Here is a 17335-nt window from a genome sequence, read left to right as displayed (position 1 = left end):
GAGAGCTCTGAATAACGCCCGAAGTTCTAGAACATTGATGGGCAGGCAGCTACATGCAGGCCTTGAAAGTAATGCTGTCCAGACACTGAGCCCCATCCAAGGAGGATGGCGACTGTTGTAAGAAGAACCCAAACCAGAATCCAGAAGGGTCGCCCCTGGTTGATGCGGTCTGTCTGGAGCCACCAGGTGAGGGACAGTCGGACCTCTGGGGAGAGAACCATTGTCTGTGACCTGATCAGAAGAGGTTGCCCATTCCACTAGGATAGAATCAGGTGTTGCAGGGGCCTGCAATGGAACTGGGCATACTCCACCATGTTGAAAGTGGAGACCATGGACCCAAGAACTTGCATGGCCAAGTGGACACCCGATGACTGTGCAGAAATCTGCAGATGCGATGCTGTAGTGCTGAAATCTTGTCGGCAAGCAAAGTCTCTGATCTTGAGACTCAAAGAGAGCTCCCAGATGTAGCATTCGTTGTGAAGGCATGAGGGATGACTTTTTCCAGCTGATGAGTCAACCATGTTGCTTTAGGAAGGAAATAGTCAGTTGGAGATGGCGTTGCAAGACATATGGGGAATGTGCCAGAGCAGGTCGTCAAGGCAAGGTAGCAGTCTGATCCCCTGATAACATAGTTGTGCCGCCATTATTTTGGTAAAGACCCTGGGTGCAGTAGACAGTCCAAAGAGCACGGCCCGCAACTGGTAACATTGTTGAAGTATAGCAAACTGCAAGAATTGTTGATGAGAGGGTGCTATAGGGACATGCAGATAGGCATCCTAAATGTCCAGGGTCACCATAAAGTCCTCAGGCTCAATTGCCAGGACAATAGAGCGGAGGTTTTCCATACGAAACCTGGGTACTCTGACAAATCTGTTGAGAGATTTGAGAATGAGGATTGGTCGATGAGACCTGTTGAGTTTCTGAACCCAAAACAGGGTAGAATAGAAACTGGTCTTGCGTTGTGACCAAGGGACAGGTACTATAACTCCGAACTGCAGAAGAGATCGAATAACCCCCTGGAGTGCAGCAGCCGTGCTGGGATCTGAAGCTGTGCCTGTGCAAAAGAATTGTTGAAGAGGCCACCTCGTGAACGAGACTACGTACCTGAGGTGTCTGTAGTGGTCAGACGCCAGACATGTGTGCGAACTGAAGAAGTCAGCTTCCCACCCTTGGGTCACCCAGGGCGAGGACCCCCCCCCCCCCCCCATCAGGCTGAGGGCTTGTTGTTAGTCTTTGTAGGTGGACGTCTTGTAGCCCAGGCTTGGTTAGACTTGGGTTTGGTGTCCTTGAAGAAGTCGTTTGTCTGGGAAATGAATGACTTTTAGCTTGACATCAGCATCCTCTCCCTCGCTAGAAGACACCTCTGATTCGGTATGTGTAGACTGAGAAGGGGGGACAGGACACCTAGTGGCCTCAGAGGGCAAGGGCCTGTCACCCTGTAACATCTGTTGGAAAGCAGTGGATGTCTGTGCCAGGCTCTGTGCAGAGGTAAAAAAACACATCCACCCAGGAAAGAGATGGGGCTGGGACTTGCATAGCCTGAGGCATTGGTGTGAGAGGATGCACCTGCTGAGGAAAGCCCATAGGGGTTGCCAGACGGTCAGCTATATGACCCAGTAATGTGAGAAAGAAACCCAGGTGGGTTCTTGCACAGGAGCTGGTTGTGCAGGATTGAGAGATGTAGAACAAGCAGTGCACAAATCATCCTGCACAATGTACTGAGGAGATAAACCATCAGAGCAAGACTTAAATGAGACTAACAGAAGTGCCTCAGCCTCCTTACGACCCTTGCCTTTACCAGACATAACTGCAAGGGAATTTTTGCACACAATATGGCAACAGGGAGTGTGCAACTAAACAGCGCTGTGACTAACTTCAGCAACTCAGAGAGCAGTGAAGAGTGCAGCAACCCTTAAACACCAGGTACCAGGATTAAAGGAAAGAAACAGAAGGGATAGGCATATATGCAGACACAGAATAAATAAGATTTTAAACCTACCGGTAAATCTTTTTCTCCTAGTCCGTAGAGGATGCTGGGGACTCCGTAAGGACCATGGGGTATAGACGGGCTCCGCAGGAAACATGGGCACTCTAAGACTTTAGATGGGTGTGAACTGGCTCCTCCCTCTATGCCCCTCCTCAAGACCTCAGTTATAGAACTGTGCCCAGAGGAGACACAGAGTACGAGGAAAGGATTTTTATTAATCTAAGGGCGAGATACACACCAGCCCACACCCTACACACTGTACATACTAAACCAGTTAACAGCATGAACAAAACAGCATCAGCCAGAGACTGATCTCAACTGTAACATAACCCTTATGTAAAAAACAACTATATACAAGCCTTGGAGAAATAGTCCGCACTGGGACGGGCGCCCAGTATCCTCTACGGACTAGGAGAAAAAGATTTACCGGTAGATTTAAAATCTTATTTTCTCTTACGTCCTAGAGGATGCTGGGGACTCTGTAAGGACCATGGGGATTATACCAAAGCTCCAGACCGGACGGGAGAGTGCGGATGACTCTGCAGCACCGATTGAGCAAACATGAGGTACTCCTTAGCCAGGGTATCAAACTTGTAGAATTTTGCAAAAGTGTTTGAACCCGACCAAGTAGCTGCTCGGCAAAGCTGTAATGCGGAGACGCATCGGGCAGCCGCCCAAGAAGAGCCCACCTTCCTAGTGGAATGGGCCTTTACTGAATTTGGTAACGGCAATCCAGTCGTAGAATGAGCCTGCTGAAACGTGTTACAGATCCAGCGTGCAATAGTCTGCTTAGAAGCAGGAGCGCCAACCTTGTTGGCTGCATACAGGACAAACAGTGCCTCTGTTTTCCTAACCCGAGCCGTCCTGGCTACATAAATTATCAAGGCACTGACTACATCAAGGGACTTGGAATCCTCCAAGTCACCCGTAGCCACAGGCACCACAATAGGTTGGTTCATATGAAACGACGAAACCACTTTAGGCAGAAATTGAGGACGAGTCCTCAACTCCGCTCGATCCACATGGAAAATCAGATAGGGGCTCTTGTGAGACAAAGCCGCCAATTCAGACACCCGCCTCGCAGATGCCAAGGCCAACAACATGACCACCTTCCAAGTGAGAAATTTTAATTCAACTGTTTGAAGAGGTTCAAACCAGTGTGATTTAAGGAACTGTAACACCACGTTAAGGTCCCACGGTGCCACTGGGGACACAAAAGGAGGTTGGATGTGCAGCACTCCCTTTACAAAAGTCTGGACTTCTGGGAGAGAAGCCAATTCCTTCTGAAAGAATATAGACAAGGCCGAAATCTGCACCTTAATGGAGCCTAACTTCAGGCCCAAATCCACTCCTGTCTGTAGAAAATGGAGAAAACGACCCAGCTGAAAATCTTCCGAAGGAGCATTCTTGGCTTCACACCAAGACACATATTTCCTCCAGATACGGTGATAATGCTTCGCCATTACCTCCATCCTAGCTTTGATTAAAGTAGGGATGACTTCCCCCCTGAATACCCTTCCTAGGTAGGATTTGGTGGTCAACCACCATGCCGTCAAACGTAACCACGGTAAGTCTTGGAACACACAGGGCCCCTGTTGCAACAGGTCCTCCCCGAGAGGAAGAGGCCACGGATCTTCTGTGATCATTTCCTGAAGATCTGAATACCAGGCCCTTCGAGGCCAATCTGGGACAATGAGTATTGTCTGCCCTCTTGTTAGTCTTATGATTCTCAGTATTTTTGAGATAAGCGAAAGTGGAGGGAACACATAGACCGACTGAAACACCCACGGTGTCACCAGGGCGTCCACAGGCACTGCCTGAGGGTCCCTCGACCTGGAACAATACGTCCGAAGCTTTCTGTTGAGGCGTAACATCATCATGTCTATTTGAGGAAGTCCCCAACGACTTGTTACTTCTGCAAAGACCTCTTGATGAAGTCCCCACTCTCCTGGATGGAGATCGTGTCTGCTGAGGAAGTCTGCTTCCCAGTTGTCTACTCCCGGAATGAAGACCGCTGACAGAGCACTTACATGATTTTCCGCCCAGTGAAGAATCCTGGTGGCTTCTGCCATTGCTGCTCTGCTCCTTGTCCCACCCTGGCGGTTTACATGCGCCACGGCTGTGACGTTGTCTGATTGGATCAGAACGGGTAGGTTGCGAAGAAGACTCTCCGCCTGTTGCAAGCCGTTGTATATGGCCCTTAATTCCAGCACATTGATGTGTAGACAAGCCTCCTGGCTTGACCATATTCCCTGAAAATTTCTTCCTTGTGTGACTGCTCCCCATCCTCGGAGGCTCGCGTCCGTAGTCACAAGAACCCAATCTTGAATGCCGAACCTGCGACCCTCTAGAAGGTGAAGACTCTGGAGCCACCACAGGAGAGAGACCCTGGCCCTGGGGGACAGGCTTATCCTCCGATGCATCTGTAGATGGGACCCTGACCACTTGTCCAGAAGGTCCCACTGAAAAGTCCTGCATGGAACCTGCCGAACAGAATGGCCTCGTAGGCCGCCACCATCTTTCCCAATACTCGAGTGCATTGATGAACTAACACTCTTTTTGGTGTCAGCAGGTCCTTGACCATGCTCTGGAGTTCCTGGACTTTTTCCATTGGGAGAAAAACCCTCTTTTTTTCCGTGTCCAGAACCATGCCCAAAAATGACAGCCGAGTTGTCGGAACCAACTGCGACTTTGGTAGATTTAGAATCCAGCAGTGTTGCTGTAGTACTCTCGGGGAGAGAGACACGCTTTTTAGTAACTGATCCCTAGATCTTGCCTTTATCAGGAGATCGTCCAAGTATGGAATAATTGTGACTCCCTGCTTGCGCAGGAGCCACATCATTTCCGCCATTACCTTGGTGAAAATTCTCGGGGCCGTGGAAAGCCCAAACGGCAACGTTTGAAACTGGTAATGACAATCCTGTACAGCGAATCTCAGGTACGCCTGATGAGGAGGATATATGGGGACATGAAGGTATGCATCCTTTATGTCTAGTGACACCATAAAATCCCCCCCTTCCAGGCTGGAGATCAATACCCTGAGAGATTCCATCTTGAATTTGAACCTTTTCAAATATAGGTTTAGGGATTTTAGATTCAGAATTGGTCTGACCGAGCCATCCGGCTTCGGAACCACAAATAGGGTTAAATAAAACCCGTTCCCCTGTTGTCCTAGGGGAACCTTGATAATCGCCTGCTGTTGACACAGCTTTTGTATGGCAGCTGAAACTATTTCCCTCTCTTGGGGAGAAGCTGGCAAGGGCGATTTGAAAAATCGGTGTGGAGGCACATCTTCGAACTCCAGTTTGTAGCCTTGGGATACAATTTCGACCACCCAAGGGTCCAAATCCGACTGAACCCAGACGTGGCTGAAGAGACGAAGACATGCCCCCACCGGTGCGGACTCCCGCAGCGGAGCCCCAGCGTCATGCGGTGGATTTTGTAGAGGCCGGGGAGGATTTTTGTTCCTGGGAAGTAGCTGTAGCTGGTGTTCTTTTCCCTCTACCTCTACCTAGGAAGGAAGAGCCCCGACCCTTTCTGCACTTATGCGACCGAAAGGACTGCATCTGGTATTGAGGTGTTTTCTTTTGCTGTGGGGGAACTTAAGGCAAAAAAATAAGAATTTACTCACCGGTAATTCTATTTCTCGTAGTCCGTAGTGGATGCTGGGGACTCCGTAAGGACCATGGGGAATAGACGGCTCCGCAGGAGACTGGGCACATCTAAAGAAAGATTTAGGACTATCTGGTGTGCACTGGCTCCTCCCCCTATGACCCTCCTCCAAGCCTCAGTTAGGACACTGTGCCCGGAAGAGCTGACACAATAAGGAAGGATTTTGAATCCCGGGTAAGACTCATACCAGCCACACCAATCACACCGTATAACTCGTGATAGGAACCCCGGTTAACAGTATGATAACAACGGAGCCTCTGAACAGATGGCTCGCAATAACAACCCGATTTGTGTAACAATAACTATTCACAAGTATTGCAGACAATCCGCACTTGGGATGGGCGCCCAGCATCCACTACGGACTACGAGAAATAGAATTACCGGTGAGTAAATTCTTATTTTCTCTGACGTCCTAGTGGATGCTGGGGACTCCGTAAGGACCATGGGGATTATACCAAAGCTCCCAAACGGGCGGGAGAGTGCGGATGACTCTGCAACACCGAATGAGAGAACTCCAGGTCCTCCTCAGCCAGGGTATCAAATTTGTAGAATTTTGCAAACGTGTTTGCCCCTGACCAAGTAGCAGCTCGGCAAAGTTGTAAAGCCGAGACCCCTCGGGCAGCCGCCCAAGATGAGCCCACCTTCCTTGTGGAATGGGCTTTTACAGATTTAGGCTGCGGTAGTCCCACCGCAGAATGCGCCAGCTGAATAGTGCTACAAATCCAGCGCGCGATAGTCTGCTTAGAAGCAGGAGCACCCAGTTTTTTGGGTGCATACAGGATAAACAGCGAGTCAGTTTTCCTGACTCCAGCCGTCCTGGAAACATAAATTTTCAGGGCCCTGACTACGTCCAGTAGCTTGGAATCCTCCAAGTTCCTAGTAGCCGCAGGCACCACAATAGGCTGGTTCAAGTGAAACGCTGATACCACCTTCGGGAGAAACTGAGGACGAGTCCTCAACTCTGCCCTATCCATATGGAAAATCAGATAAGGGCTTTTATAGGACAAAGCCGCCAATTCTGACACACGCCTGGCCGAAGCCAGGGCCAACAGCATGACCACTTTCCACGTGAGATATTTCAAATCCACAGTCTTAAGTGGTTCAAACCAATGTGATTTCAGGAACTCCAAAACCACATTGAGATCCCAAGGTGCCACTGGGGGCACAAAAGGAGGCTGAATATGCAGAACTCCTTTGACAAAAGTCTGAACTTCAGGCAGTGAAGCCAGTTCTTTCTGGAAGAAAATCGACAGGGCAGAAATCTGGACCTTAATGGACCCCAATTTGAGGCCCAACGTCACCCATGCTTGCAGGAAATGCAGGAATCGACCCAGTTGAAATTCCTCCGTTGGGGCCTTCCTGGCCTCACACCAAGCAACATATTTCCGCCAAATGCGGTGATAATGTTTTGCAGTGACATCCTTCCTGGCTTTGATCAGGGTAGGGATGACTTCCTCCGGAATGCCCTTTTCCTTCAGGATCCGGTGTTCAACCGCCATGCCGTCAAACGTAGCCGCGGTAAGTCTTGGAACAGACAGGGCCCCTGCTGCAGCAGGTCTTGTCTGAGCGGCAGAGGCCAAGGGTTCTCTGAAAGCATCTCTTGAAGTTCCGGGTACCAAGCTCTTTTTGGCCAGTCCGGAACCACGAGTATAGTTTTCACTCCTCGCCTTCGTATTATTCTCAGTACCTTGGGAATGAGAGGCAGAGGAGGAAACACATAAACCGACTGGTACACCCACGGTGTTACTAGAGCGTCCACAGCGATCACCTGAGGGTCCCTTGACCTGGCGCAATATCTTTTTAGCTTTTTGTTGAGGCGGGACGCCATCATGTCCACCTGTGGTCTTTCCCAACGGTTTACCAGCATTTGGAAGACTTCTGGATGAAGTCCCCATTCTCCCGGGTGGAGGTCGTGCCTGCTGAGGAAGTCTGCTTCCCAGTTGTCCACACCCGGAATGAACACTGCTGTCAGTGCTAGCACATGATTTTCCGCCCATCGGAGAATCCTTGTGGCTTCTGCCATTGCCCTCCTGCTTCTTGTGCCGCCCTGTCTGTTTACATGGGCGACCGCCGTGATGTTGTCTGATTGGATCAGTACCGGTTGGTTCTGAAGCAGGGGCCTTGCTTGGCTTAGGGCATTGTAAATGGCCCTTAGCTCCAGAATATTTATGTGAAGCGAAATCTCCTGATTTGACCACAGTCCTTGGAAATTTCTTCCCTGTGTGACTGCACCCCAGCCCCGAAGGCTGGCATCCGTGGTCACCAGGACCTAGTCCTGTATTCCGAATCTGCGGCCCTCTAGTACACACGTCTCGAATTCCAGCCTGTACCCCTGAGATACTACTTGAAGGATCCAGGTATCCACCTGTGAGAGAGCCCACTGTGTGCTGAAATTTCTGAGACGGGCCCCCACCGTACCCGGGTCTGCCTGTGAAGCCCCAGCGTCATGCTGTGGACTTACCGGACGCGGGGGAGGACTTTTGCTCTTGGGAACTGGCTGTATGCTGCAGCTTTTTCCCTCTACCTTTGCCTCTCGGCAGAAAGGATGCGCCTCGAGCCCTCTTGTGTTTATGGGGCCGAAAGGACTGTACTTGATAATACGGTGCTTTCTTTTGCTGTGGGGTAGCCTGTGGCAAAAATGTAGATTTCCCAGCCGTAGCTGTGGAAACGAGGTCTGAAAAACCATCCCCAAACAGTTCCACTCCCCTATAAGGCAAAACCTCCATGTGCCTTTTTGAATCGGCATCACCTGACCACTGCCGAGTCCATAACCCCCTTCTGGCGGCAATGGACATTGCGCTTATTTTTGATGCCAGCCGGCAAATATCCCTCTGTGCATCACGCATGTATAAGACAGCGTCTTTTATATGCTCTACTGTCAGCAAAATATTGTCCCTATCCAGGGTATCAATATTATCCGACAGGGAATCTGACCACGCAGCAGCAGCACTGCACATCCATGCTGATGCATTCGCTGGTCGCAATATAATGCCCGTGTGTGTATATATAGCTTTTAGGGTAGCCTCCTGCTTTCTATCAGCAGGATCCTTTAGGGCGGCCGTATCCTGAGACGGTAGTGCCACCTGTTTTGATAAACGTGTAAGCGCTTTATCTACCCTAGGGGATGTTTCCCAACGTGACCTATCCTCTGGCGGGAAAGGGTACGCTGCCAATAACCGTTTAGAAATTATCAATTTCTTATCGGGGGAAGTCCAGGCTTCCTCACACACCTCATTTAATTCCTCAGATGCAGGAAAAACTACTGGTAGCTTTTTCTCACCGAACATAATACCCTTTTTTGTGGTACCTGGGGTACTATCAGAAATGTGTAATACATTTTTCATTGCCTCAATCATGTAACGGGTGGACCTATTGGAGGGTACACTAGTCTCATCGTCGTCGACACTGGAGTCGGTATCCGTGTCGACATCTGTGTCTGCCATCTGAGGTAGCGGGCGTTTTAAAGCCCCTGATGACATTTGAGACGCTGGAACAGTCACAAGCTGAGTAGCCGGCTGTCCTATGTCGTCAAACCTTTTATGTAAGGAGCTGACACTGTCACGTAATTCCTTCCATAAGTCCATCCACACAGGTGTCGACCCCTCAGGGGGTGACAACACATTTACAGGCATTTGCTCGGCCTCCACATCATTTTCCTCATCATACATGTCGACACAGCGGTACCGACACACAGCACACACACAGGGAATGCTCTGACAGAGGACAGGACCCCACAAAGCCCTTTGGGGAGACAGAGGGAGAGTATGCCAGCACACACCAGAGCGCTATATAACAGAGGGATATCACTATACAGAGTGTTTTCCCCTACAGCTGCTTGTATTATACATATACTGCGCCTAAATTTAGTGCCCCCCCTCTCTTTTTTACCCTTTCTGTAGTGCAGGACTGCAGGGGAGAGCCAGGGAGCTATCCTTCCAGCGGAGCTGTGAGGGAAAATGGCGCCAGTGTGCTGAGGGAGATGGCTCTGCCCCTTTTTCGGCAGGCTTTCTCCCGCTTTTTGTGTTATTCTGGCAGGGGTAATTTACACCTATATAGCCTCTGGGGCTATATATGGTGTCAGTTTTGCCAGCCAAGGTGTTAATATTGCTGCTCAGGGCGCCCCCCCCCAGCGCCCTGCACCCATCAGTGACCGAAGTGTGTGGTGTGCATGAGGAGCAATGGCGCACAGCTGCAGTGCTGTGCGCTACCTTGGAGAAGACAGAAGTCTTCAGCCGCCGATTTTCCGGACCTTCTTGCTTCTGGCTCTGTAAGGGGGACGGCGGCGCGGCTCCGGGAACAGACGACGAGGTCGGGTCCTGTGTGCGATCCCTCTGGAGCTAATGGTGTCCAGTAGCCTAAGATGCCCAAGCTACCACCACTTCGGTAGGTTCGCTTCTTCTCCCCTTAGTCCCTCGCTGCAGTGAGCCTGTTGCCAGCACGTCTCACTGTAAAGTAAAAAACCTAAACTATACTTTCTTTCTAGGAGCTCAGGAGAGCCACTAGTGTGCATCCAGCTCGGCCGGGCACAGAAATCTAACTGAGGCTTGGAGGAGGGTCATAGGGGGAGGAGCCAGTGCACACCAGATAGTCCTAAATCTTTCTTTAGATGTGCCCAGTCTCCTGCGGAGCCGTCTATTCCCCATGGTCCTTACGGAGTCCCCAGCATCCACTAGGACGTCAGAGAAAGAAGACTTACCAGCGGTAGCTGTGGAAACCAGGTCCGCGAGGCCCTCCCCAAATAAAACTTCACCTTTGTAAGGCAAAGCCTCCATATGTCTCTTTGAATCCGCATCACCTGTCGATTGACGGGTCCACAGGGACCTTCTAGCAGAAACTGCCATGGCATTGGCTCTTGAACCCAACAGCCCAATATCTCTCGCAGCCTCTCTCATATATAACACTGCGTCCTTAATGTGACCCAAGGTCAACAAAATACTATCTTTATCTAAGGTGTCAATGTCAGATGACAAGTTATCTGCCCACGCTGCAATTGCGCTACCCACCCATGCTGACGCTACTGCAGGTCTGAGCAGGGCTCCCGTAGTCGCATATATTGATTTAAAGGTAGTTTCCTGTCTGCGATCCGCAGGATCCCTTAGGGCCGCCGTGTCCGGGGACGGTAGCGCCACCTTTTTGGACAAGCGCGTCAAGGCCTTGTCCACCGTGGGCGAGGATTCCCACCATAACCTGTCCTTTGAGGGGAAAGGATACGCCATAATAATTCTCTTGGGAACCTGCAGGCTCTAGTCTGGAGTCTCCCAAGCCTTTTCAAATAAAGCGTTCAGCTCATGAGATGGGGGAAACGTTACCTCAGGTTTCTTTTCCTTAAACATGCATACCCTCGTGTCAGGGACAGAGGGGTCCTCTGTGATATGCAAAACATCTTTTATTGCAATAATCATATATTGAATACTCTTGGCCAATCTTGGGTGGAACCTCGCATCATCATAGTCGACACTGGAGTCAGAAACCGTGTCGGTATCAGTGTTTGCTATCTGGGAGAAGGGACGTTTATGGGACCCTGAAGGGTCTTGTGACACAGCCAAAGCCATGGACTGACTCCCTGCGCTGTCCTTGGACTATGCTTTGTCCAATCTTTTATGTAATAAAGTCACATTAGCATTTAAAACATTCCACATGTCCAACCAATCAGGTGTCGGCTGTGCCGATGGAGACACCACCACCATCTGCTCTGCATCCTCCCTAGACGAGCCTTCCGCTTCAGACATGTCGACACACACGTACTGACACCCCCACACACACTGGGATATCTGAATATGGGGACAGACCCACAATAAGGCCCTTTGGAGAGACAGAGAGAGAGTACGCCAGCACACACCCAGCGCCACTAGATACTGAATACAAAGTCCCAGCCTGTAAAGCGCTATATCTACACAATTTAGTACCAAATAAATGTGCCCCCCCCCCCCCCCCCCCTCGTTTTTGCCCCGTTACTTGTTCAGCAGGGGAGAGTCCGGGAGCAGCTTCTCTGCAGCTTGCTGTGGAGAAAATGGCGCTGGTTAGTGCCGGAGGATCAAGCTCCGCCCCCTCGACGGCGGGCTTCGGTCCTGCTCTTTTTCTTTAAACTGGCAGGGGATTTATTATATACTGCCTCTGCAGTATCTATATAACTGTGCCAGACTTATTTGAGGTGAAAATTGCTGCCCAGGGCGCCCCCCCCCCCCTGCGCCCGTGCTGTGCCTGTGTGTGTTGTGGGAGCATTGGCGTGCAGCGCGATCGCTGCACGGTACGTCATGAAGATCTGAAGTCTTCTGCCGCCTTTGAAGTCTTCTTGCTTCTTACACTTACCCGGCTTCAATCTTCCGGCTCTGTGAGGAGGACGGCGGCGCGGCTCTGGGACGAACAGCAAGGACGACACCTGTGTTCCAACCCTCTGGAGCTAATGGTGTCCAGTAGCCTAAGAAGCAGAGCCTATCAATCCAGGAAAGTGGGTCTGCTTCTCTCCCCTCAGTCCCACGAAGCAGGGAGCCTTTTGCCAACAGTGCTCCCTGAAAAAAAAAAACCTAACAAAAGTCTTTTCAGAGAAACTCCGTAGAACTCCCCTGCAGTGCATCCAGTCTCCTCTGGGCACAGGATCTAACTGGGGTCTGGAGGAGGGGCATAGAGGGAGGAGCCAGTTCACACCCATCTAAAATCGTAGAGTGCCCATGTCTCCAGCGGAGCCCGTCTATACCCCATGGTCCTTACGGAATCCCCAGCATCCTCTAGGACGTAAGAGAAAGTAACATGAACAGACAACAGTGCTAGCTAAGTCACAGACAATGCAGAACACAATGTAAAATACACTGCAATGGGCACTAAATCAACTACACAGTAGCAATAGCAGGTAGGATATTAGTGCTGTATAACCTTGACCCTTGGAGAGGTATACAGGGAGACAGGACGGAGACCTGTAGCTGCATATGTTGAAAATGGCTGCCTGAGGTCTCTGAGAGGAGAGAGGGTTGAGAAGCAGCTCAGAGGCGGGAAGGCCGAATAGAATGTCGCCCTTACATGGTTGGAGGGGCCACAGGCAGAGTGCTGGCCTCCCCTTTGCTGGTGTTAACCACCTGGTACTCTGTCCCGTTAAGGGTTGCATGTGCCAATAAAAGGCCCTAGTGGTCTAGTGAAGTCCTGGCGCACCAGTGTCCACACCAGTTTCTCTGATCTATCTGCCATGACTGGAGGATGGACTGCTAAGAAGCCGCAGGTGTCTTACCTGCACCCCATGCCGGCTCGCAGCCCTGGGGTCCCCAGAGTGAGCAGCGCTAGCCTTTGCTCCCTTTTCACTGGCGAGGGATGATGGAGCAGCAGTGCTGGCATACATAGGACAGCCTAGCACTGGTTACTTAGATTTATTAAAAGTGAAAACAAAATGAACCATAAAATAAAAAGCTTGCCCCTGCTTATACTCAACCCCACTGTTTAAACAGAGATCCAGCTCCTGACGGCACCAAAACTAAACTTATCTGTCTGAGCATGGAGGCAAGGTATGGGGGGGCACAGCATCTTGGGATACGTAAAAGCTTAACTGTTTGGTGCCCGGCCCTTTACCACCACCAACACCACATTGTCTCCCCTGTGGAGCCTATGGAACCAGATGAAGTAAAAATAAACTGTACAGTTTAAGAGTAAGACATAAAAATCTGTACAGAAGCTATATAAAACAAAAACTTAGTTGAAGGCGAAGGCAGAAACAGAAATATTAAATGCCAATATCTGGCCCACATTGTGGTGGAAGGGTGAAAGATTTTATGTTGCCTTTTGCATTTACCGTGCAATGTCCATCACTTGGGCCTCTTGTCTTTTTGCCAGTGGATTGTCAATGATGCTGGTAAGCCGTGGAATAATCCATTTTCTCAGTCGAAACACAAAGTTTTCCACTCTGAAGAGAAAGACAAAAAGAGCTGCAGAAAGACAACCAATACTAGCTATCATGCAACCATGTCAAAATGATGAGCAGTGGAAATATTCATAGATTAAGATATTACACATAAGTGATGCACCTTAACATTAAGGGGTCTATTCAATTAGCCGAGAGGCCTACTTCACGGCAGCTCCAAAACTGTTTTTTGTTTGCAGCCCCATAACACTGCGTACAAGGGGGAGATTGAGTATATTCAGCTGTTATTGCTTGAGTTTCTTCGCCATTGCAACAGCAACTCGAGGCTAATTAAAGTAACCCCCTAAATTCTATTTTAAAAGAAACAAAAAGCCATTGCTCAACTCACGTATTCTGCTGCTCCTGGTTCTCCTTCTGACGGCTGGTGCTGAAATCTAGGAAGGAGTCTATATCTGGCGTAAGAAACATTCTCTTCAACCAGTCAATGTATTTTTGCAGAGCAGTTGGCTTCAAATGCTGGATTACTTTCCATGTGCTGGGTACCACTGGATATCCTTGATTAGTGAGCGAAGAGAAGCCAACCATAACAGTCAGTTGCTTCTCTGCATCGTCACAGCTTTCCAGGAATGCAGAAACATAGGTCTCCATCTCTGGTGCAAATTTAAACCGATCTGCAGGCTGCAAAACAACGGGATTAGATTTAAAATGGCAGAAAGAACAAAGTTACTAAAACATGTGTGAGGCCTGATGGAAGAGATTATTTTTTGTATCTTGCTAGTTATTTGGATGTAGTCAGACAGGCCCACTGTCTCAGCAACTGTTTTTGTTTTGTTTTTTTGTTTTGTTTTTAGGTTGCTACGATTCTGACTGCAGTATTATATTGGGAAAGGGAGTAATTTTGGAATGCACATGGTAACTGCCCAATATCACTAAAGATAAATAGATAGAAGCAGTTTGGGTTGCCGATCATATGAATACGTTTAACAAAAAAAGAAGATTTTGGTACTTACAGATAAAATCGATTTCTCTGAATCCACTACGGGACACTGGAGTTCATACAGCTGGGGTGTGAAGAATGGAGACCGGAGGTGGTACAATATATGCAAATGATTGAAGTGCACATCTGGCTCCTCCCTCTTCATGCCCCTCTTCCTCCAGTTTGGAAAATTGTCCAGAGAGAATAGGGAACATGAAAAGATATACAGGAAGGAACCATACAAGCCATGGCGTAAACAAAAAACATTGAACAATCCATAACTTAATCAGAAAACCAGATTGAAGCAAAGTAACACCACCACACACAGGCAGGCAGCACCGAGGTGGGCGTCCAGTGTCCCCGAGTGGATTCAGAGAAATCAATTTATCGGTAAGTACCAAAATCTTCTTTTCTCTGTCATCCACTAGGGGACACTGGAGTTCATGCAGCTGGGGACGTCCCAAAGATACTCCCATGGTTGGGAGTGCTGTCCGACGCCAAAAGTAGAATCCTTAGCTGCAAATGTGTCAAACTTGTAGAAACGAGTAAAAGTATGGGCCAAAGACCACATAGCCGCCCTGCAAAGTTGACTCGTAGAGGCTCCCCTGGCAGCCACCCAGGAAGTCCCTACCGATCTGGTGGCGTGAGCCCTAACCCGAAATGGGACTCTTACCACAAGCCACATACGCCTGTTGGATAGCGAGTCTCATCCACTTGGACAAGGTTTGCTTAGTCGCAGGCCAACCCCGTTTTGGCCCACCATACAAGACAAATAACGCCTCAGACCGTCTCAGGGACTTAGTTGCTCGTACATACACTCTAAAGAGTGCCTTACGACATCCATCGACATCCGAAAAGGTGGAACCACAATAGGTTGGTTGATGTTAAAACTCGAAACTACCTTGGGTAGGAACTCCGCCTTAGTACGAAGTTCTGCTCTATCCTCGTGAAACACCAAGAAAGGGCTTTTGCACGATAAGGCTCCTAGTTCCGAAACCATCCTTGCTGAAGCCAAGGCAAGCAACAGAACAGTATTCCAAGACACATTTAAGGTCAACTCTTTTCAACGGTTCGAAAGTGTCAGATTTTAAAAACTCTAAAACCAGATTCAAATCTCACGGAGCCGTTGGAGGACGAAAAGGTGTTTGGAGCCCCAAACACCCTGCAAGAAAGTCTGCACATCCTGCAAGGAAGCCAGACATTGCTGAAAGAAAATGGATAGGGCTGAGACCTGTACCTTTAAAGATCCTAATCTCAAACCACCCTCCAAACCACCCGCAATAATCTGTTAAAACAGAACTGTCCGGGGTTTCAACCCCTAGGTTGGCACCAATCCATGTATCTCTTCCAATTTCTATGATAGATAGTGAGCCGCCGTAACCGGTTTCCTTGCTGCAATCATGGGTAGGAATCGCCGAACTGGGAATACCCTTTTCCTTTAGAATTTTGGTCTCAAGAGCCAAGACATTAAACGAAGACAGTTCAGGTTTGGATGCAGGATTGGAATCTGCGACAACAGATCTTCTCTCAGCAGCAACAGCTAAGGTTCCTTCGACAGGAGCCTCCTCAGATCTGAATACCAGCTCCTGCGCGCCAGTCCAGTGCTATTAGGCTAACCCACGTTCTTTCCCTTTTCACCTTCTTCAAAACCCGTGGTAGGAGAGGAAACGGTGGGAATATGTATACCAGATTGTAATGCCAAGGAAGTGACCATGCATCCACTGCCACTGCCTTCGGATCCCTTGTCCTGGAGACATAGTTCGGAAGTTGATGATTGTGTCGGGAGGCCATGAGGTCTACTTGAGGTAACCCCGACCGTCTTACAATCATGTTGAAAATCTGGGGGTGTAGGCTCCATTCCCCTGGATGCATGTCCTAATGGCTGAGATAATCCGCCTCCCAGTTGTCTACTCTGGGAATGAAGACTGCTGACAGAATTAGGTCGCGATTTTCTGCCCAGTATAGGATTTTTGCCGCTCTTTGTTCCTCCTTGTCGGTTTATATAAGCAGTCGCTGTGACATTGTCTGATTGAATTTTCACATGTTGACCCTTGACCAGGCTCTCTGCCTGAAAAAGAACATTGTAGATCACTCGGAGTTCCAGTACATTTATGGGGAGAAGGCTCTCGCCCTGAGACCACCTCCCTTGGAACTGGTGCTCGCCTAGGACTGCGCCCCAACCTCTTAGACGTGCATCCGTCGTCAGAATGATCCAATTCCAAATTCCGAACCTCTTCCCCATTGCCAGGTTCCTGTGGATTAATCACCAAGTCAACGAAATTCTGGTTTGAGATGACAGGCGTATTTTCCTGTGAAGAAAGAGATGTCTGCCTGCCCCCTGTGAGATTAAGTCCATCTGGAACGTTCGCGAATGAAGTCTGCCGTACGGAATTGCTTCGAAAGATGCTACCATCTATCCCAGAAGCCTTAAGCAAAGGTGTAAAGATACCTTCGGATTCAGCAGCACCTGTTGAACCATACGCCTGATATCTTGAATCTTGTCCGCTGGAAGAAAAAGTCGTATCCAGAACCAGACACAAGAATTTAAGTCTTTGGGATGGACTCAAGTTGGATTTCTTAAAATTTATCATCCAACCGTGTTGAGTTAGGACCTGGTGAGTGAAGTCTGCATGTCTGATCAGGATGTCCAGAGCTGGGGCCTTGATCAAAAGGATGTCTAGGTACGGTATTATAGTTACTCCCAAGGATCGTAACTTTGCCACCATTATTGCCATGATCTTCGTGAATATCCTCGGAACGGAGGATAGCCCGAATGGAAGCGCTCTGAATTGATAGTGGTTCTTCCCCACCACAAACCGCAAATATGCCTGGTGTGGTGCCCAAACTGGCACTTGTA

At 49.3% G+C, this 17335-nt stretch overlaps 1 protein-coding gene across 1 annotated transcript in view; it reads right to left on the bottom strand.

The window, feature by feature from the left end:
• The window catches only part of MYBBP1A (MYB binding protein 1a), a 273632-nt gene that overhangs the window by 142655 nt on the left and 113642 nt on the right, over positions 1-17335 (bottom strand). Inside the window, exons 9-10 of the mRNA XM_063953716.1 lie at positions 13891-14180; positions 13434-13544 (exon numbers count right to left, since the gene is read on the bottom strand). Of these exons, the coding sequence (XP_063809786.1) occupies positions 13434-13544; positions 13891-14180 (401 nt within the window). The remainder of the gene's footprint in view (positions 1-13433; positions 13545-13890; positions 14181-17335) is intronic.

Source organism: Pseudophryne corroboree, chromosome 2 (genome assembly GCF_028390025.1).
Source record: "Pseudophryne corroboree isolate aPseCor3 chromosome 2, aPseCor3.hap2, whole genome shotgun sequence".
Classification (NCBI taxonomy): Eukaryota; Metazoa; Chordata; class Amphibia; order Anura; family Myobatrachidae; genus Pseudophryne; species Pseudophryne corroboree.
The sequence above is the reverse complement of the archived record's forward strand: the minus strand, read 5'-3'. Positions and strand labels throughout refer to the sequence as shown.